The 23,070-nt window shown below is 41.9% G+C and overlaps 1 protein-coding gene across 3 annotated transcripts; it reads right to left on the reverse strand.

Moving 5' to 3' along the window:
* Window positions 1-159: 159 nt before the first annotated feature.
* Window positions 160-21,459, reverse strand: zc3h4 (zinc finger CCCH-type containing 4). 3 transcript variants are annotated; one of them, XM_028573361.1, is made up of 15 exons: window positions 20,161-20,431; window positions 15,469-15,805; window positions 15,216-15,323; window positions 14,811-15,060; window positions 14,191-14,384; window positions 13,200-13,305; window positions 12,477-12,613; window positions 12,180-12,302; window positions 11,472-11,583; window positions 11,144-11,253; window positions 9,981-10,447; window positions 8,994-9,316; window positions 8,656-8,907; window positions 3,510-4,325; window positions 160-3,450 (listed from the first exon to the last, which is right to left on the reverse strand). In XM_028573361.1, the coding sequence occupies exons 1-15, from the start codon at window positions 20,238-20,240 to the stop codon at window positions 2,627-2,629; spliced, it is 4,239 nt and encodes a 1,412-aa protein (XP_028429162.1). In that variant the 5' UTR covers window positions 20,241-20,431; the 3' UTR covers window positions 160-2,626. The 3 variants fall into 3 exon arrangements, with proteins under 3 accessions (XP_028429162.1, XP_028429160.1, XP_028429161.1); XM_028573359.1 differs by lacking the exon at window positions 20,161-20,431 and adding an exon at window positions 21,174-21,459 and having other exon boundaries at window positions 3,085-4,325; XM_028573360.1 differs by lacking the exon at window positions 20,161-20,431 and adding an exon at window positions 18,892-20,092 and having other exon boundaries at window positions 3,085-4,325.
* Window positions 21,460-23,070: the final 1,611 nt, after the last annotated feature.

Below are 23,070 nucleotides of genomic sequence, written 5' to 3' on the forward strand. Positions count from 1 at the left end.
AAGTGTGTGTGTGTGTGTGTGTGTGGGGGGGGTTTGGGACAAGTAATGTTTAGTCTGAGGATGACGCCAGAGGATGGAGCATGTTTCTTTATTTTATAATTTAGGTAACAAAATTGCTTCATAAATATAAACTGGTCAAATAAATGAAGTCAGGTAAAATAGATTTAACTGGTTGATCATTTATCAACTTTATTTAAATACTTTAACAACCTACAGTGTACAGTTAGAAAACTCCATTCCTCCAAAGACAGGATAATGGTCAAATTTACATAGGAAAAAAAAAAAAAAAAAGAAACAAACAACAAAGCCATGAGGAAAGAACAAATCAACAATTTCACGCTTGCCATTGCTGACTCTCCGCCTTCTAACAGGCTTTTTCATGGCCTGACAGGAGGGGGCAATAGTGAATCTTTTGTTAGTTTGAATCTCTAAACACAAAACCAAATAAAAAAATATGTCTTTCTCCTCTCTTCACACGGTCACAGGCTGCCTATGTCCCACTGATGTGAGCGTCAATCGCATATTTCTGAAATATAAAATGATTCTGTTCAAAAATGTGAAATGAGATAGTATATTTACCCAAGTATAAAAAAATAAATTAAAATGATCAACATTTATACACAAGACGGTCGACGGCAATCCTGACACCTTCTGGAAGTCTGGAACTTCTAGGAAGCTCCTCGACAGTGACCCCACGTTTAAAGATTTTCAAAACAAGCCTGGCAATTAAATCGGGCAAAAAACGGGAATAACCGCTTATACTCAGACGGATTCAGACGCTGCACTAGAAAACTATGAAGAGAGGTTCTGGAGAAAAGATGTAAAGACTCATCGTGTGCACTTCTTTAGCTGCAAGAAAAAAACGGTTCAGTCTGTATTGAGTATTTGTTTTGAAACACAGGTAATGTTAAGATCTGACATTTTATTTGAAAATGTTTTCTTTAAGCAGCGCTCAGACTGACCGTAGTGGGAGCACCTACGCAGGTCAACGTGAGATTCATGCATTAATTGATTTGTAGGTCCAAGTCTAGTTTATGATTGTCACACTGTCAGCAGCCACTAAAGCCAAACGCTTATAAACTGATGCTGTGAGGCTGCAAATGACTCCGTTCCACCAGCCACTCTCAGAAATCTGCAGTCCTGTCCTGTTTTAACCAGTCTTAACAAATTAGTTAATAAAATCAAAATAAAAACTAAAAAAAAAAAAACTAAAGGCTAGATGGTGAATTCTGAATCAGTGAATCAAAGTGTCCTATTCTTATTAAGCAACCTGGGCTGACTAATTACAGGTTGCACCTTTAAGGCAACCCTTTCAGCAGGGAAAAAAAAAAAACCAACTTGTTTAATGTCCTCTACGGATGCTATGGTATAAAGCTAAAATCTGCCACTGTAAAGGGACGTGGGGTTATTTTCCATCTTTTCTACCTTAAAGCTAGAGAAGCTGTCAGTTATGAACGCTCCATTTTTTACAGAAAGATTAAACAAAATGTTCACATGAAAGCCTTTTCTCCCTGTAGCAAAAGGACTGCCGAAGAAAAAAAAAAGAGAAAAAAAAAGTATCAACAGTGGCGTAGTGGTTAGAGAGGCCGTACTGAAAGACCACAAGTCACTTCCTGTACCGGCAGTTACCCGTTTTTGGGTAAGAGTTAAATACCTGAAATAAAACCGTATATGAACAGCTGTAGGAGCTACAGACATTAAAAACATGAATACAGCCCTCGGAGGACACAAACCGACAGTGCAAAGTAGAAAAATAAATACAAAAAGAACGCAGAATATAAATTTAAGTTTAGGTATTTGCAACTGTTTCTGCAGCAAATGTGACATGGTGAGTTGTAATGAAAAGATGTATGCTATAGTTTGACAAAACTTTTGGACATGGGTTAAAGAGATATAAAGGCAGTGCTGTAGAGGGTCATTTGTTTCAGATGGGCAACAGTGTTAAAGGAGTTGCCGTTCAGTCAGTGCTGTTCTTTTAATCACAAAACACCAGAAATAAGCAATATTTTGTTGGGAAAAATTCCTGGCCTTTCATTTGTTCCCAAGAGCATTGTCAACTCTGACTGCCCAAAAATACAGACAAGCACATCAACCAGTTTAAAGGTGAGGAGAAAATTAAGGAAATGAAATGAATTTGAAAAAAAAATGCTAAAGCTAAAACGTTCATTTCATATAAATGTGTTTTTGCTGCTGTCTGAATAACTGTTTTCTTTAAGCATTGAGAAGAAGAGAATACATTTATGTATACATCAATATGTTTGTTTAAAATAGAGCTTTAGAGATTTAACTTTAAACCCTTCCCATAACCCAAGAGTCTTTTATAGAATCTGAATCTGCAACACTGTGGTAAAGTGTGTGTGTGTGTTTGTGTGTGTGTGTGTGTGTGTGTGTGTGTGTGTGTGTGTGTGTGTGTGTGTGTGTGTGTGTGTGTGTGTAACATATCGTGTGACATCAGTTTGTTCACAAAAGTCGGTCTTCTTAACCAGTCTTACAGGTAGTTGCCTCAGTGCGCTTTTCTTTCTCCTTTTCACTGTTCTGTTCAGTGTCCAAAAATGTTAAAACGAGCCATCGGCCGACCACATGATGGGCTTTAGGGTTCAATGGTCGGGGTGGGGGGGGGGGGGGGTCACTGGCAGAAGGGCGAGGCTGTGGGGTCAAAGCCTTTGAAAACGTCCTTCAGCGAGGCGTTGTCCTGCTCCGTGGTCGTCTGGTCAGACTGCACCGGACTGCTGCCTCCAAAGGGGCTGCCCGTCCCGCCTGGCTTGGCCGCCTGCTTCACCACACCAAATAAAGAGGACACTGGCAGGTTGTGGACACCTGCGGGCCCCTGATCCCCAGCAGCTCCAGGAGCCCCCTGGCCTGCGGCGGTGGCGGCTGCTGCTGCAGCGGGCCCTCCCTGGGCCGCGGAGTTGGGCGAGGGTGCAGGCTTAGGCCGGGGCCTGTTATAGCTGTTGTATCGATCGGTTCCTTGCTCTGCACTTTTTTCCGGCTCTGGCTGGTCCAACGCAGACTTCCGAACAAACAGGGGCTCCTTGGATTTAGGCTTACTTGCCGGGGGGTCACTGGGTTTGGACTCTGTGCTGGCTGAGTTGGGGGAGTTGTTGGAGGCGCTGCTGGTACCAGGGCTGCCTGGTTTGTTAGTCCGCGGGTCATACAGACTGATGTTGCTCAGCACGCTGGCTCCCCCTGGTGCCCCAGCGCCCACACCGCGGCCTGCCCCACCAGAGGAGAGCAGCCTGGGGTCATAGGGGGCGATGGTAGGGGGAGAGGAGCTAGCTGCTGTTGCTGGAGAGGTAGAGGAGACAGGAGGAGGCACAGGGTCGGATGGTTGCTTAAGTGCTGACTTCTGGGGCTGGAGACGTGGGTCTGAGAGGACTTTACGGGACATACGGGGGTCAACGGGCTTTTCTGCAGATGGGGGAGGCATAGGCATGGGGGAGGTGGACCCAGCAGCGACATGGGGGCAACAGGGGCGGTTAAGAGAGGAGGGGAGGGAGTCTGGGACGGGCTGGAGTTGACAGTCTTCAGGATACGAGAAAGGAGTTCAAAGTCTGGGAGGGAGGAGGTGGAGGAAGAAGGAGCAGGGGGGTCCAAGGAGGAGGGAGGAGGCTGGACAGGAGGAGGCTGTGAGTGAGGGAGCGATGTTTGGAGCGGCGGCTGAGTGCGGGACAGACGTGGGTCTACGGAGGAGACTGGAGGGATGCCTGGTGGGAGAGGAAGAAGGTCCTGCTTGGGTATGGGGAGAGGAAGAAGGTCCTCAGGAGACCAGGCGATGGCTTTGGCGAAGGCCGGCATGTGGAGAACAATATCCTTCTTGATGTGGCTGAACTGCTGCAGCTGTGAGCGTGGGTCTCTCAGAGCCATACCCATGAGCGGGTCCAGAGGAATCGGCACCGGCTTGTCCCGTAGCACCCGCTCCGTCTCCTCCTCCTCCGCTGCCGGGGTTGTAAGCGGCGGGGGTTTGTAGACGAGGGGAGGCTCTGGTTTAGGAGCAGAATGCGAGTGGGAGGTGGAGCCCGCGGAACCAGCAGTAGTTAGCCGGGCTAACCTGGGGTCCGCAGGCGGCCCAGAGGAAGACAGAGCGGGCATTGAGTGGGCGGAGTCGGCCGGATCCGCAGCACGTGCCAGGCGTGGGTCCCGAGCCAAGCGGGGGTCTGCCGGCCGAGCCGGAGCGCCGGCAGGGGGGGCCTTCTGGAGGCGAGGGTCGCTCGGGGGGGGGTCCGATTTTTGAGGAGCCTTGGTCTGCTGACGGAGCGTCTTCAAGATGGAGGTCACACTACCTCCGCCATCCTCATCCTCACTCGAGTACCAGTTCCCTGAGTCACCTAGGAAAGAAGGACGCACATGTTTGAGTGTTCATCTCTGGAAAGGTCAAGAACCCAAATAGATACACTTTACATCAGACACACATTTGATTAACCTCAAATTAATCTTTGAAAGGCGTCACATTAGAGCTGGGCGATTTTTTTCTAAAAAACTCGATTTACGATTCGATTTTTACCCCCTTCCATTTAAAACAAAATAACTGCGAACTGTAAATATATTTTAAAAATATATATTTATTGTATTTAATTAAAGGGCATCAACATAAACAAAATTGCAAAGGCAAACCCTTTCTCTAAGTGAAAAGTCACTGTGCGACAAAGATTGTTAAACATCCAAATTATTTATACTGTATTTGGATTTAAAAAAAATAGATTTTTTGAAAATATGAATCGATTTGACCTACCAACTCGATTTTTAAATCAAATCGATTTTTTTCCAGCCCTACGTCACATTTGAGGTTTCTGTTGACTGTTGAGAAGCCATCAGCATGAGAGAGAAACTTTGGAATGGGATCATTTTCACACTGTGCACACATCTAGTAGATATAGCAGTGAAATATTTATTTTGCTGCTTATTTTATTGACAGACACATCTGTACATTATTACTGTGAATAGGGCAATGAATTAGGGCTGCAACTAACGATTATTTTAATAATCGATTAATTTGTCGATAATTTTTTCGATTAATTGATGAATCGGATAAAAAAAAAAAAAAAAACATTAATTTACATCAACTCAATACATAGCATACTTGTTGTTTTAGTTAATAGTTGTGTAAAGGTAAGTAACCCAAATAGCAGATACAGACAAGACACACACACACACACACACACACACACACACACACACACACACACACACACACACACACACACACACACACACACACACACACACACACACACACACACACACACACACACACACACACACACAAAATGATTACCATCATTGTAGTAAGTGCAAGTTAAGTTCATTTATACACCACACACTATTATATTTGTCAACAATAACTGATATGGGACAAAGCACATAATATATACATGACAACAGATTGAAAAATGAATGGGCCAAAAAAGGCGGGTGAACAAAACCGTGTCTTAAGTCTTGCAAAGTATACCACCCCTGCTTTATTACTGTTATTACCGAGCTAACGCTAGCTTGTCATGCTAGTCAGCTGGATAACAAGTAAACAGCAGCACCAGAAGAGCTACTGGAGGGACGGTACGTTCCTCCCTTCAGACCGGAACAGAAGTAGGATAGTGTAGTGACTTTACCCTGCTGTTGAACTCCCTTCCTCCTCATCAAGGACTCCAACATGTTTACGTTTTAGGTGCTGACTCATCACCGTGGTGCGCCCGTGTCATGCCGTGTCGCTTTTGCTTATCTTGCAATTAACACGTTTTTTTTTTTTTTTTTTATTTAGTGTGAAATGCTCCCACACCTTGGATGACTTGGGTCGTACTGATTTCTCTGCCTCCGCCGAGTGTTTCAGAACAACGTTACGGGTCTCTCCGGTCTCTCTCCGTATTTCCTCTACCCCCGCTCTGCTCTTTTTTCTTTTCTTTCACTCCGCTCTGCGCTCAACTCAATTTTTTTTTTATCTCCACGACTAGGTGGCGTAATAGTTGCGCGACACAAAGAATCGATAATTAAATTAGTTGCCAACTTTTTTAGTAATCGAATTTTATTGATTTTATCGATTCGTTGTTGCAGCCCTACAATGAATTAAACATTCTCTCAACTCTTAACTTAACTCAATTTAGTTTTTTGTACAACTTTGCTGACGAATCCCTCTAAATGTTCAGTGTTGTAGGAGGAGAAATATATGGAAAGGGGATTTTTTTTTAAAGAAATTCAAATAAAGTTATGCAAAGAAGGACACTACATTAATATATAAATGGGGAAATTAACACCAAGAAAAGCGTCAATTTGCCGCAGGGTGGTGCTGCGGGGGTGTGTGTCAATGAAACGGCCTATTTTTGTGACGTCCCGTTTAGGGCTGCCACCTCTTAGTCGATTAGTCGACTAATCGGTCGTTTTGGTCTTAGTCGACTAAGATTTCTTTAGTTGATAAGTCATTTTTTTATGCTTATTCATGCTTAATTACTCATTTCCAAGAAACTCATGAGCACATTTATGGTAAACACAAGATTTAAAGTGGTGCTTTTGCAGGATTAATTGTGGAGAAACTCAGTTTTACAGATGGTTAATTAACTACATTTATATTGTGCTTTTCTAGTCTTAACCACCTCTCAAAGCGCACAGCTCTGTCAATTAAATCAACTAATCGATTAGTCGACAAAATCGTATAAGTGTTAGTCGACTAAGAATTTCTTTAGTCGAGGACAGCCCTAGTCCCGTTATGTTCTTAAGCCCCCCCAACAAAGCACACGTAGACTTTATATTTCGCAATTACCGTTTTTTAGAGGTGAGACGAGATCAATGTAAAAAGTGTCTCGCGATAAAGTTACACAAGTGCAGAGTAGAGGTCGACCGATTAATCGGCCGATTTTTGGCATTTTTTTTACATAATCGGCATCGGCCAATATCCCAGTATATCAAGCCGATTAATAGGCAGGCGCATCTGCGGGCAGCCTAGTGTTAAAAACATGAATAGGCGAAAAAAATGTACAGCGCACTCAGACCACCTGGCTCCAGCCCCTCCCCTCGTGAATTCTTGCGCTGTGTGTCTCGCACAGTCACTTCAGGCTCCAACGCTACCGTTAGTAGTAGCTAGCATATTGCTGGTGCATAAAGCTGCCTGTAAAGGTGCTTACACACCAACCAGACGGCCGACCCTCGGCAGAAAAGCCAGTGGAGATGATCAGACCCCGAGGTCCAAAAAACTGCCTCGGGAAACACTGAGGCGACACCAACTTGAGAAACATACATCTCCATAGCAGCAGGCGGCGCTACTCTGTATTGTTGCCCAAGAAATGAAAACCGGCAGCTGATTGGACGAACGTGTCACATGGGTTTGTTTTCTCCGGAAATTCAAAGCCAGACTGTCATGGCGGCTTGTTCAGAATACGATCTCATATTGTACTAAAATAGTTCACTGAAAAAACATGTTTCCTAGAACATTTTAAGAGAGAAATAGGCCGTGATGCAGCTGCTGAATCTGTCTTCATTTCAGCTCAACAAAGGTCAGTTTAAAAGATTTTCGTCAGATTTTGAGAGACTCTAGTCACCTCATCCTGCTCGCCATTTCTGGGTGAGTCCCGACTGCCCTGTGTCACGGGACACACCGAACAGACTCGAGTCACCGACCTCGCCAGACTGTCCAACGGCCGATTTCGGCCTAGTGTGTCCACACCTTAAAACCCAGCGTTAGAGTCTCTCTCTCTCTCTCTCTCTCTCTCTGATCAATGTTCTCCCATCGTCCTATAATGGACATAAATCGATACTAGAGTAGCCTACTTCCTTGTTTACTGCTGCAATAAAGAAAATGCAGAGGATGAGAAAAGAGCATCTGTCTTCACAAAAATCATCTGTTGAGTGTTTGATGGTCATTTATTTGTTCTTTAGAACCTAATCAATGTGAAACAATAGTAAAATAAGTTTTATTTCTCTATATCTACTGTACAATGACAAATTCAAGTACAAAACATTTGGTCTCAACTACTGCCAGAAAACGTTTGGTTACGCTGTAACCTTGGTTCTCTGAGTGAAGAGACTCGCTCTCCACCGTACATATCGAATAAGTAACCGTTAGTTATACAGGAGAGAAGCCAGTTATCTGAGTTTGTGGCAAAACCTTTCGGTGCTCGTTTTTCATTTAGTGACGTTTGATTGAATAAAGGACTATTTTTCCAGTCTTATTTCTTCTTTGAAGTTTTCTTTAAAATAGTGTTAAAATCTCGTCTCGATCTCGTGAACCCAATCTCGTGTCTCGTCTCGTGAGCTGGGTGTCTCGTCACACCCCTACTGTTTTTTCCCAATCGTTTATAGATTCCGACGTTTCCGACCGCACTTGAAGGCAGCTTTATTTCACAACGGGGGCAGGGGGAGGGGGAGGGAGAGGGAGAGAGAGAGAGAGAGAGAGAGAGAGAGAGAGAGAGAGAGAGAGAGAGAGAGAGAGACATAGCGAGTGCTTTGTTGTTGCAGGAAACATTCAGCTATTACACAAACTCCCATGCAGTTCAGTGCTTGTGTTTTGTTGTTTTTTTTGTGTCACTGCTGTGGCAACCCCCACCGCAGCCTGAACACACTACCCCCATTCAAAATGAATGGAAAGACCTTTCGGACGGCAGACGCAGGCAGTCTGAACGCAGCCTAACAAAGGTACGACTAATACACAAACAGGTGCAGATGCTTTTCCTCTACCTTCCATGTCTCTGCTCTTCTCTGCTCCTCCCTCGGCCATCCTGCGAGCTCTTTCCTCTTCTTCCTGCTGCTTCTGTTGGATCCTCATGAACAGGACGCGCTGCGCTGGAGGCAGGAAGTCCGGCACAGAAATCCCTCCTTGATTGGCTGACGCTCCATTAGCAGAGCTGTCTTGACTGCCACCCGACGGATGACCAACATTCCCCGCTCCTCCTCTCTCGTCCATACCGGCGAAACCCTGGTAGTTGTCACCTGAGAAGGAACAGCGAGTTTTAGTACAGGAACAATTACTTTGATTTTTGTAACTTGAAAAATTTAAAAGGTAAATGGACTCTCACCTTCTTGCACCACTCCCTCCATCTGCATACTGTCCTGCTGATTGAAGAAGCTGTTGAAGAAGTTTCCTCCGCCCGGAGGAGGACCTGGAGGCATAGCACCTCCATGTGGAGGACCGTCACCAGACGCAAATCCTCCCATCATGGGCGGTCCGCCTGGGCCCATGTTGGGGGGCCCCTGGTTCATCCCAAGGTTGGGTCCCATGTTCTGCATGTCAGGGGGCATCATGCCTGGGGGAGCAGGGAAGCAAGGGGGAGGGGCACCAGGTGCCCCTTGGGGTCCAGGTGCTGCAGTCTGACCCTGGTTGCCACTGGGAGTCTGGCCCCTGACAGAAGGGAAAGCAGGAGTTAGGATTCACAAAGTGGATTGCAAAGAGACTTTCCAGAGACAAATCAGGAGAAGTTAAAGATCAACATATCACTAAATAAACTTTTTTGAGTTGGTACATCATGTATGGAGTTATGTACAGTCGCTTCATTAAACCATCTACTGATCCTGGTACAATTTTCTAGTGCTCAATGCAACACAAGTTATTTTCCTTTTACCTTGTACTATAATTACACTATAGTAAGAGGTATTTTAGTGGTGCTACCGATATGCACTATAATTTTTGTAATTTAGTTTTTGGTTATATAAAAAAAAAAAAGGAGTAGTCCACTGAAAATCTATCTTTTAAGTAATAAACACTCATCACCTGTAGGCTTTAGAGCCACCTTTTAACACTCCTGGAGAATTACAACTGGCTTAAACTGCTGCCATCCTTGGTACAGGAGCAAGCTAAAACAGTGTTTACAGACATCTTTCAAGCCTACGGGGTGCATTTGATATTCCAAGGATAGTCTCTATGGAGTATTCCTTGAATGATCTGAACATGAGAACTTTTGTGACTGTTGCACTCTTTGATAAGATCCCCAGCGGCATTTTCTACAGATGTGAATATAAAATATTATCTTTTATTCTTAATGTTGGTTTGCTTTTGGACTTCTTACCTGACGGCCAGTTTATGAGCCAGCTGTCCCGTTGGCTGAACTTTAATCTCAAACAGTGAGGGGATCTTCTTCCCCATGCCACCTCCCCCTCCACCACAAGGAGGTGGGGGGCCCATGTGGGGAGGAGGGCCACCGGGATTTGGGGGCCCGCCTTGGAAGGGACTTCCGTCAGGGCCGTGGAGAGGGGGACCAGCACAGGGGTTAGGCCCAGGAATAGGCCCTGGTCCTGGGGGACCTTTGTTAGAAATGGGCCCCTGGTTAGGCGCAGAAAGACCCCCAAAGTCACCCGGCGCAGGCCCGCCAAAATCCCCAGAACCTGTGTTGGTTTCTAGAGGAACAGGCCGAGGAGGGGTGGGGAGGAGGCCAACTCCAGGAGGGGGTTTGGGGAGAGGGTTGATCCCCTGCTTCTTCAGCTCCTCCACCTCCTTCTCATCCTCCGCTCCGGCCTCCGCATCTTCTTCCAGCATCTAAAAAACAAAGTTTATCTGAAATGTTTTCTTAAGCATTTATAAAATCAAAAATTAGGGGGGGGGGGAAATTGAAAATCATATGTATTGCGATTTTTTTTTTTGCAACAATTTTTAAATCGATTCTTTTTCCTGAATCAATCTTTTTTTTTTTTTTTACCAATGATTCACCTAAATATTTTCTGTTTACACCGTACTGCCAAAGGCGACTACATCATATCCATTTCCAGCAAAACAGACCAAAAGCAGAAGATACATCTTATGTTCTTCTTTACAAATGAAATAAATAAACTGACGTGTGATGTTCATTCTTCTTAGAAAACAATCAGTTTTTAGAAATGTCTCATGATATATTGTCTCTGGAAGTATATTATTCAACTTTTGTTTTTGTTAAAGAAAAAGAAAATCGCAATTATCAGTACTATGGAATCGCAATAAATGAACATCGCAATACAAATCAAATCGGCACCCATGTATCGTGAAAGAATCAAATCGGGACAAAAGCATATCGTCCCAGCTCTATCAAGCATGGTGTCTGTTGGTGAACTTAAACAATTAGCAAATTGTATAAATTAAAAGGCTTCACTATATTTTTGACCTTTAAAGAAACTGGACATACATATAATACTAATAAGAAATATTTTTCAGACCTTTTAAAGATCTACAGAGTTAACAGAAAATAGGCGAGAGAATTACCTTGTTGAGCAGGTCCTGGGTGTCATCATTGAGGGCATCATGGGAGAACATGCATTCGTCGCCGTTGACACAGTTCCCTGTGGTGTGGAACAGCTTACAGGGGAATTCACGTAGGATGGGGGTCAAGGAGAGACACTCACAAAAAAACTGGACACAAAGCTTCTGGATGACCTCAACTGAATTCTGAAATGAATGCAAACCTATCATCTTTTCAGTTAGGTGGAATTTGCATGCAACTTCATACTGCTAAAAAGTGTCAGCTTTAATTTACCCATAATCCCCTTGTACTAATAAAGAGCCTCTCTGTGTGGTTACTAGTGAAGGATATCATGCATGTAAGGACAGTGGTCGGCTCGGGCACAGAATCCAGTGATGTAGAACTTGCACAGCTCCTTCTTCTTGGGCAGCTCGATGTCATGGCTGAAGTTGCAGTGGTCCCCCTGGTGATTGAAAATGCCATAATGAAATCTGAATGTCCGACATGAGAGAGAGCTGCCTATAGATTACTTATAGACCAGAGAGGATAAAATAAACAACAAACATTTTACTTAATTTCTCTGTCGTCTTATTAAATGTAGAAATTTGCCTCCAGGGTTTTACCAGCCTTAACTCATTCATGATATCTTGCTTCAGTTCACTGCTGCCCAATTTCCATTTGAGTTTAACGATTTATTAGACCATGGTGGTTCCTGAGGCCATTTGAAGTTTTAATGTGTTGACTAAAACTGGGTTGCAAACAGCTTCAAAATTCTGCCTTTTGGGGGGAATCTGTGAATCTCTATTGAGCATTGGCGATTTAGAAAAGCCACTGAAAAATGCAAAAATAAATAAAATTATATTAAATTTCAATGAAGAAATGCTTTTGGAAAGCAGCCAGTGAACGTGTAGCACTTAAAAAAGTGTCTAAATCACAAAACCTCTTGTCTTGCACTTAATTGTAAGTCGCTTTGGATAAAAGCGTCAGCTAAATGACATGTAATGTAGGGTCTTACAGTCAGTCTACAACTGTGACTCTGCAAAATTTGTGTGATCTTACCCAGGTGCATCGTCCCTCAATGTAGTACTTGCAGATGGCCTTTCCTTTCTTATCCTGGTGCTTCTCATTGTGATTTCTCCTCCCTGGTCCTGGTCCAGGTCCATCACCTCCCACACCTCCGTCCTAAATACGCAGAAACCGGCACAAACACAGAAGGAAAGAGCGTCAAGCAGTAAGTAAGAAGGAGAAGTGACATTTTATTCCTCAAGTCTAATAAATATTAAGGAATTTGTCCTGAGGGAACCAGAGTGAAGCAGCTGATTGGGCTGACAGATGACAGCATTACAGAAGCCTTACCCCGTTGTCCATGTCCCCGTTGTTGTCGTCCTCATTCCCCATGTCACCTCTTCCTCTACCGCGGTTTCGACCTCTTCCTCCTCTGAGCATACCCCGCCCTCCTTTACCCCTCCCTCGTCCGCGGCCACCTTTACCTCCTGGAGCATAAATTGAAGAAAGAGTGAGTGAATTTTTGGGCGACATAGATGGTCAACACTGTCAGGCACAGACAGTAAGTCTGTTCTTGCTCTAAAAGGACGTAAACTGAAGGAACTGTGTAGACCAGGGGTCTTCAACGTTTTTTTAAGCCAAGGACCCCATGACTGAAAAGAGAGTAGGATCAGGGACCCCCTACTACATAAAGCCTATTGTATAAAATCAAGTTGCATATTAAACTAGGCCTACAATAACGTGTGGACGGCCTAAAGCCTTTATACATCCTTTAGCACATGGAATAAACTATTAAAATAATAATTGTTGGCATGATTTTATAAATGATGTTTCAATCTGTGTATGTGGATAGCTACCTTAGTGACTACCTTACCTATAGATTTCCACAAATAGGCTGATTTATTCATTTAATAATATGTTGGATTCATGTTAAGACATTTTATTTTGTTTTTTGTTTTTTTAACTCTGAGGACCCCCTATGGGTCCCGGACCCCCTGTTGAAGACCTCTGGTGTAAACTTTTCTTCAAGAACACACACACAAAATTGGAAAACTATCTGAGGTGCAAACTCACCTCTGCCTCTGGACTTTTTGTACTGATTAAGTTCTTTCGAGTAGTCATCGTAGTCATCATCACCACCACCACCACCACCCATGTTGTCGTAGTCATCATCTCCATACTGTAGGGACAGATTTAACATGTGTCACTTAATGAGTGTCACTTGCACAAGGCTTCAGAGAATACAACTTAAGCATAGAGCTGGGCGATATGGAGAAAATCAAATATGATATTGATGACCAAATACCTCAATATTGATACCGCAACAATATTGTAGTGTTGACTGTTGGTGCTTTCAAATATTTACAGAATAAGATTTTTGATAAATAATCATCAGTAATGTGGATATAATGACTAAGTGGGTAAAGGCAAATAATATAAGTTACAACAGTCTGGTGAGTTCAGAAAATGACATCACTCTACTGTAATGCAGCCTTTAAAGCCAGGAAAAGACAACACTTATGTCGTATTACGATATCCAAAATCTAAGACGACATCTAGTCTCATATCACGATATCGATATATTATCGATATATTGCCCAGCTCTACTTCAGCATCATCTTAAAAGTAATGCAGCTTGTTTTCCTGAATTAAATACGACATGTCTGTTGTGTGGTTAGAGGATGAGAACACAGCAAAGGACTTAAAATTAGTTTACGAGGATTATTAGTTATTCAGAGTATTATTCCATTTATGAAATAATCACTCCTCCTAAGACCACCAACAGGCTTGATTTGTCAGTGCTAGCCAGCACAAGGGGATAATCCACAGTCTCTACAGATGTTCCTTGTTCCTGTTTAACACAGAATAAACTATTTGTTTAAAATAAAACAAATAAAAAGGAAATGGACGGCTCCAATTTTCTTTTATTCACTGGAATTTTTCCATGTGAAATATATTTAAACAACTGTGCAAATACACAAAATACAACAAGAGATGAACAAATTACTTCCTGGACTTTGACCAAAGCAAATAGACAAAAGGTTTCATGAATTCTAACCCTCACCTCCATGTCTTCTCCATAGCCCTCTCCATCGTCGTTGTCTCCTCCCATCTTTCCTCCTCCTCCTCCTCCTCCTCCTCCTCCACCACCAACTCCAACTCCTCCTCGACCTCCTCTTCCTCTGCTTCCTCCTCTTCCCCTCCTCCCCCCCCTCATTCCTCCACGGCCTCTCTGGTTTTTCATGCGACCCTTGCCCCCTGCAGAGACACCGAGAGAAATGAAACGTGTAAGCTACACAGGCAAGTCAGTAACTTATCTGTAGAATTTGAATTGATAAGAAACTTTTGGCAAATAAGCTACTTTGTCTGTCCATAAATGTGCAAATGAAACTGAAGTGAAAAGTCAAACAGCAATCTCAAGGGGACGAACATGTTACCGAGCTTTTGTCACACAGTGGCTCATTTCTTTTTTTTAAAAGCTGATTTACTTTCCTTAAGGTCAGTGAAGTATAATATTATGCCTAAATAAACAAAAAGGTACAGACAGAGGACCTTTCCCCAACATCTGGCATAAATGTAATTCTGCCATCTGGTGTATTCCAGTTTATGCACTTTATCTCACTGAGAACTGGATTAAATCTCAGCTGGGCAAATATTTAACGTGTAGTAGAATGTGCAACATACCGAGTCTATTTTTCAACTTCGACAGCTTTAACCCGGCTGCCGTGGACCCACCTCGCCCGCGGCCGCCTCCTCCCTCCTTGGCCTTGCGGTACTGGTTGAGCTCCTTGGTGAAGTCGTCATAGTCTTCATCCCCAATGTCCTCCTCTTCCTCTCCCTCAAAGTTGTCCTCTTCAAAGTCATCGTAGCCCCCGTAGCTCTGCTTTTCCATCTTCATGTAGGGGCCCTTCTTTGAGCCGTAGCCCCCATGAGACTATAGACGAGGAAACGCATCAGGTGATTTTACTTTACACAAAACATTATTGCATATTGACATATCGGCAATACTGAAAGTTACATAAGAAACATTTGATTGAGATACATTTATAGAGATTGTGAGAGTGAAGAACGTTTGTTCTTCAGACTTACAGGAGGGGGGTACTGTGGACTGTACTCTCTGTACTTCCTCTTCTCACTGGGACTGTAGTCAGAGTCGTCACTGAAGTCTGAGTGGTCGTCATCAGAGGATGCATGACGCTGAGAGAGAGAGAGAGAGAGAAATATATTCAGAGAAAAGGTGGTAGCAATAGACAGACACAGGTTCATACTTTTTAAATCAAGATAGAAGGGTGTGAATAACTACGTGCGTCTATTTCAGTTCGACAGTTGTCAACAATCTTACTTTGTGCTTGGATTTGCGTTTTTTCTTGGCCCTCCTCTTCTCCCTTTCTCGCTCCCTCTCCTTCTTCCTCTTCCTCTTGCGACGGTGGGATCTCTCATCATCTGAATTGCTGCTGGCGTGGCGCTCCTTACTTCGCCGAGGCCTCTCCCCAGCCTCTTCTCCTCCCGCTTCACCTCCTCCGCTTGCTTCATCGCCGCCATCTACGCCGCCTCCTCCTCCTCCTCCTCCTCCTGTTCCTGCAGCTGCTGCTGCGGACGTACCTCCACCAATCTCCACCTCCTCCACATCTCCCCCATCATCTTCCAGCTCGCCCTCCTCCAGCTCTCCATCCTCTGGCCTGTATATGTAAAGAACACACAAGGCGGGAAGTTACATATGTCATCTTCTCATGGGATGTGGCTCAGCCACATCCTAAGTTTTGGGACATTTATATATTTTTTTAAATTGCACATCATGAGTAAAATATGCGATGACGTTGTTAATTATCGCGATAACGATATTACTTCCCATTAATAAAAATATTAAAAGTGTATTCAGTTCTGCCTTTTGGCTGCGGTTAGTATACTGCATAAATACAAATGTGCTTGTTGCATTAAAAAAAATGTCAAGAAATAATAATGTAATTAGTTACATTTTAAAGTGCAAGTTTCTACAGATACTACTTCTACTCTTTAAACTAACTAAAAAAAATCCCTGAGTGCAATATCGCAGTCGTTTGCGATGTGTTTATTGCGCAAGTTGACATTGTGATGATGATAAAAAAACAACGATCACAGATACGAAAACGAGTACAGATGCTTGATTAGGTTGACATTAAGTCTATAGATTAAGGATTCCTAATTTACGCAGCGCCACTCTTAAAGGGCTATACTTGACATTCAAAACATAAATATAGCAGCAAACCAATATTTGCTGTGTAAAGAAATAGTGGAGTAAGGCGTCCTAAGCAGAGAATGAAGTCACCCTTCCTCCACCCACCCTCCCTCCGAGATTCTCTGTTCTTTGTTTTGAAGGTCGGTCCGGCCGCACGCAAAACAATTTAGGTATTTCACGAACTGGGGAACGGTCTGTGAGAGCCGTGTAGAGGCAATCTCAGCCCGCTGTTTTTATTTATTTATTTTTTTCAGTTTTTCAAGTACAGCCACTTTAGAGTTGCATCATTTCCACAGGATTACAAGGCTATGTATTTTGAATCTTAGAAAAAACACTCGACACACTGTTGGCGAGACAAACACTGTGTACTACGATTGGTGATTCATGTCAGGGGGGCATAAAATGCAAGATTGTGTATTTGTTAGTAAATTAAGCATTTTTCAAATTATTAAGACTAAGTACGAACCCTGATAATCTTACTAGTACAAAAAACAGAAAATCCTCCGCAGTGGGGCTATAAAGAATGCCTTCAGTTTGGCTTACACACCTGACTGTCAATGTCATCAGTTAAACAAGCTGCCACATGAAAATAAGTCAATAAAATTAATTAGGAGTTAATATTATGCACAAATGTCACTGCTTCACATGCATTACCTGCACTGAAAACAACTCAAGGCAAACTTTAACAAAGTCTTTGTACAGCTGGCAAGTTGAGTCAAAAACACCTTTCTGATTGGATTTAACCACATCATATGAAAGCCATGGAATTTTCATTTTCTTGTCACATCAGGTCTACCTACATATGTGTCATATGTAATTTCTATTTCAAATAGTTAGTTACAAATCATCCTTCTGGCATAGGGTTTTGAAGTGCACCAACACACGCTAAAGGTCAAACCCACAAAATGTCCAAGGCTGGGAGGATCCCAAACTTTACTGCAGTATTTGAGGGACTGACAAGAAATGACTGATGTGTTGTGACTGTGGTCAACTGCCCAGGCAGGACCACGAGATCCTAAGTGATCAGCCTTAGTAATCTGTGCTTAATCGCTGTATCTCTGAACAAAGTGTTCGTCTGCAAAGCAATACATTAATGACCATACAGAGCCGTGTTTCCAATTACCAGTGCATTCATCACTTCATTTCATCCTTGGAACTAAACGAAAACAAATTCAAAGTAAACAACTTTTGTAAAATCATCATTTTAACATTGTAGGGAAGTCCTATTAGAGGTTGTGAACTTAAGAAAATATTTTTAATGAGTCTGAAGCCACTGCAGAGACTAAAAAACCATCAGGGTTTTGCTTTAAGAGGTGAATTTACTCTGGGTAACTTTGCTTGGAGAAGATGTAAGGGAGTTACAGGTCTTATGCAGCAAAGTTATCCAGATAATTTAGTAAACCTGTTGTTTTTTAGAATGGGTATAAAACCCAGAATTGCTCCACGAACAAACTCTCGTTATCTGCTGTTTATTATAGAACACAATCTTGAACAAGCACGTCTTCACGTTTGGGCTCATTTGGTTTTGCTCTGGAACAAAAGACGGAATGAAATCCAAAATAAACTATGCTCTCCCTGAAAAAGAATCTCAGTTACCTTTATCAACTTTCCGCTGTCATTCTATATGCAACTTCGCTCCAAAGCTCAGTATCAAATTCAGCATTTTCCCTCAAAATAGCTTAAAACGTAAACTTTTTATCTCCCTGTCTCAAATACTTTGCTAAACTCAAACAGGTTCTTTGTCCTGCACCAGCTATCAGCTTTAAATCCAAACCCCAAAAACTCAGGAGTATCATCTCAACAGCCAAGTCACTCCTCTACCTCACAATTGGTATGGGCGATGAAGCTGGCCTGTTAATTAAAACCTGCGAGAATCAGGCCCACAGACCTGTCACAAGGATAACTCTCCTGTCACAATGGAGGCCTCTCAATCATAGCACAGGGATTTCACTGTATTATGGAAGCAGGTTTTTATGAATAGGGAGTGGCTGGGATTCAGTACAGGCAGAAGCTGATGGCCTCTCTGGCCTGTCGAGATACTATACACACATCACCTGCCGCCAACAATGTCCCAGTTTAAGGAAAAACTTACAATGCAAACAAATACCATCCAGACTTCTCTATGCTAAAAAAAAAAAATTGACAGGTCAGCATAAACTTACATGTTAATAGTTTACCAACACACATTTTGGCTTAATAGACCTATGAGAGGAAAAACTGTTATTAGACCCTACACAAGTACCAATGTACTGCTAAGTGCAGTAGAATTCAGGTCTGTGACGTATGTCACCCATGTAAAATATGCCAAACAAGTTTCCATTTATATCCATTAACTATATATCAAACTAATGGTTAACGTCTCTGAACAACAAGCAGACAACTGTGACAAATCCTGAAAGTTCAACAGAGCACATGATTAATCTGGTCTATTAAGGATGATTGAATCAAAGGATTAACTATGCATTATGGTACATTATTAGCTTATTGGGTGAGTCCATAACTCAATAGTTCTAGAAGCAAAGGGCCATGATTAAAATGGGGAATACTTACTGTGACAGGTTTCCTTCACATTTTGCACTCAAAACCATTGAAAAAAAGTTTTCCCCTAATCTTTTAGGGACACTACTGGTGTCTGTGGGACTTGGAAATGGGGCCAACTGAGTTACATACAGCACACTTGCCAACTGGGGACTGTGGAAAAAAGGGAACTTTGTGTTTTACTTGAAACACTTCTGGGATGCTTTGCAGACGTTTTACACATTTTCTGGGGACTTTTGTGGATGTTTGGGACGAGTCAGTGTGGGCACGACTGTGAATAAAAGTGATAGGTTAGACAAATATCCATGACAGCAGGCTGCACAAACGCGTTTAAAATAGATGGCTAAATTACTGTTAACACGCTAAAAAACTGATTAGTCGGCAACTTTACAAAAACTCATTATTTGAAGATAGCTAGAATTTGAGACTCGAGGGGAAGAAATCCCTCATCTTACTGCGATCGGGAGCTAAATAAGCTTTCTAATGAGTGTTATTTAGGCCGAAAGACGACGACTCGACTACTATTTCTAAGTGCGTAAGTTAACGTTAAAGCTAGCTACCGTCAATTGAGCGACACGTTGCTTTGATTATAAGATACTTTAACAGTTAGCTAGTAGCCCATACTGATTGATCCAACATTCACCAAGCTGGTCTCATAATATTAGTAAACGCCATGTTTAATTCAACGATGCAGCGATTTGAAACGTCAAAATTACCATTAGCAAAAAACATTAGCCGTTAGCTTAGCCTCTCTCTCATGCCAATTGTATTCGTTGGTAACATTAGCCATGTTGCTAAGTTAGCCTGAAGTTAGGCCCGTCGTTAGCAAAAGACAATGTTTTTTGGCATCTGCGGCATTAGAAGTAATTGTTACCATACACACACTTAATTGAATTAAAGTAAATTAGTTAAGTGTTGTTAACAATGGGCAATAAATTAACCGATGCTTTATAACCGTTGAAAGGCGGTGAAAGTTTGATTAATCAGCTGTTTCAATCTCGTCTTTTTTTCTTCAGACAAGTTGGCTTGAGTCGATTGATCGTTGATTGTGATAACGTAATAAAATACAGGGAATAACAACGTTATTATCCCAAGTGCTATTTGGCGTCCCAGTTGGCGGAGTCGTGTCAACATGGCGTTCTTTACCTCTGCACTCGTTTTCCAGAAAAAGGCGAGTTTAATCCCTTTGACAGAAAAAAAAAAAGAAACCCCGGGCTTTTTGTGTAAAAGCACAGGACAAATAAATAATTTCATTTAAATATGATTGTAGAATTACTCGACCTTTCGTCAGTCAGGAGACTGTTGTGTTCGTGGTTGGTAGTTGGGGAGTTTGGATGGACAGTCATGCTTTCCACAGCCATTTCCTCTAGCTACATTGAGGTGCAAAAAATTACAACTCGACACTGGGATCTACTTGTTTTTGATTTTAGGAAGAGTTTCAGTTCATAGTAGGCAATTCTCCACCACAGTTGTAAGAGAAATATGATGAAATTGAGTCCTGACGTTCTCCGTCCTACAGTAGCGATGTGAAATGACGACTGATAAACTTAAAATGGCCGACTGTCTTCTCCTAAGAGAAAGGGGGGCGGGGTTCTCCGATGATGACATCATGACGAATAACGTTCTTGTACGCTTGTCACGGAAGTTGCCGAATGGGGAATACAGAGGGTAAAATGAGCCCCCGAGTTTGACTCGTAAGACCCAGTATTTCTATCATAATCATTAAAAAAAATCTTATTGGGGTCTTATTTCATTTGGAAAATATACTACATATCTTCTGTAATTAATACTAATGATAATGAAATAAATACTTTGTCCGATAATTTAAATTTGTAAAACAAACAAACATGGAAGCCATAAAAATACTGCAAAACTTTGAAGATCACCTTGTGTTATAATTTTTAATGAGTCATTGCCCCGGATGTGCCTTGCGTTTCATGTGTATGCATTTTTCATAGTATTCTTCATCAAATTTATGAAGTTGGATTACTGTTACGTTTTATATGTTATGTGATTACATTGTCTAATTCGTGTTTTTTAATATTAATGTTTTTTATTTAAAAAAAAAATTGACTCGCAAGTGCACTTCCAGAGCAAATAGTGATTACAAAATATTTAAATAATGACAGTTTTCTTAGGCATTTACCTTTTATATTATCAATTTACCTTCATTTACCTTTACTTACTGTTTTACTAGGCTATCTGTTTACATAGCCTTCTGTATACATATACTTATTACTTTGCACAGGACAGATAAAGAATTTCATTTAAATATGATTGTAGATTTACTCGACCTTTCGTCAGTCAGGAAACTGTTGTGTTCGTGGTTGGTAGTTGGGGAGTTTGGATGGACAGTCATGCTTTCCACAGCCATTTCCTCTAGCTACATTAAGGTGCAACAACTCAACACTGGGATTTACTTGTTTTTGATTTTAGGAAGAGTTTCAGTTTATAGTAGACAATTCTCCACCACAGTTAGAAAAGAAACATGGTGAAATTAAGTCCTAACTCTCCGTCCTGAGATGTGAAATGACGACTGATAAACTTAAAATGGCCGATTGTCTTTTCCGAAGAGAAAGGGGTTGGGGTTCTCCGAGAATGACATAATGACGTTCTTGTACGCTTCTCACGGAAATTACCGAATGGTCTGTTTTCAGGTAGATCCTAAATCGGATCTGCTAGATGTGGTTAGGTTTAGGCGTGGGGAGTGGGGATTGGTTAGGGTTAGGTTACAATATCAGAGTAAGCCAATCAGAGGCAGAATAAGGCGGGCCACGACCCATGAGGCACGTCCTTTGACGTCGACACATCTAGCGGATCCGATCTAGCATCTACCGTGTTTTCATGATAATCCAGTTAATGGCGCTCTTGAGAATCTGATTAATTTCATTATTCTAGATGCCACATTTTATCTTCACAAACAGAGCTTTTCTGATTCATAACCAATTTTTAACAAAACATGTTTCATAGAACTGAATTCTGTACTCAAGTCCCTCAGTTTGTTTGTCTTTTGGACAATTTGGAAATTCGCTTTTTTCCCCCTGAATCATCCGCCTGGAATTTTTATTTTTGTATACATGTAATCCTGTTTTTTTGTTGTTGTTGTAATTTGTCCTTAATATTCCCACCTTATTTTATTTTTTTGTATGAATTATTTTTTATCTGTGGTAATGTTGTTTGCATCTATCTTTGCATTTTGCCAATTGATATAAAAAGGAAATTGCCGAATGGGGAGTACAATGGGTAAAATGAGCCCCAAGTTTGATTGTCAAGTGCACTTGCACCTTATTCAATTCAGTTCAATGCAATTTTATTTATAGTATCAATTCATAACAAGAGTTATCTCAAGACACTTTACAGATAGAGTAGGTCTAGACCACACTCTATAATTTACAAAGCCCCAACAATTCTAATAATTCCCCCAAGAGCAAGCAGAGCGACAGTGGTGAGAAAAAACTCCCTATTAGGAAGAAACCTCGGACAGACCCAGGCTCTTGGTAGGCGGTGTCTGACGATGCCGGTTGGGGATGTGATAAACAAAGGCAATAATAGTCACTTTAAAGATAAGGAATACTTCAAATGATAGTCGTAGTAGTTCATATCATATCAGTGCGCTGCAGGGTGTTACAGGATGTAGCGCGGCCCAGCAGAGCATGGATGGACGTAGCAGGACGCAGCATGACACTCCAGGGCCCAGCAGAGCTTGACAGGGAGTGCAGCAGGACCACGGCGACAGCTGCAACCAAGATCTTGGTGCCAACGTGCTCCAAGGAATATGCTGGGTGAGAAATTGTCATTTTACCTTGATAGACATTTAATTACTGTTTTACTAGGCCTTACTTGTTTACATAGGCCTATTATATATTACTTCTGGAATAGAATAGAATTCCTTTATTGTCATGGCACAACAAAATACAGTGGAATTAGGTTATAATCCTGACAGTGCAAACAGTTGCAGAGAAAAATTAAAAAATATAGGTGAAAAAAAACAGTCATATATATATATATATATATATATATATATATATATATATATATATATATGCACGTTGCTGAGTTGTATTGGCTTTATGTAATTATAATAAATATGTACAATGAATATGCTGTCAGACGTCACTACATTTCTATTCTTCATCTTCTATTTCAGGCTGGATATCCTGGAAAATTAACCTGCAGTAGGGGGCTATGCTG

Source organism: Perca flavescens, chromosome 3, assembly GCF_004354835.1.
Source record: "Perca flavescens isolate YP-PL-M2 chromosome 3, PFLA_1.0, whole genome shotgun sequence".
Taxonomy (NCBI): domain Eukaryota; kingdom Metazoa; phylum Chordata; class Actinopteri; order Perciformes; family Percidae; genus Perca; species Perca flavescens.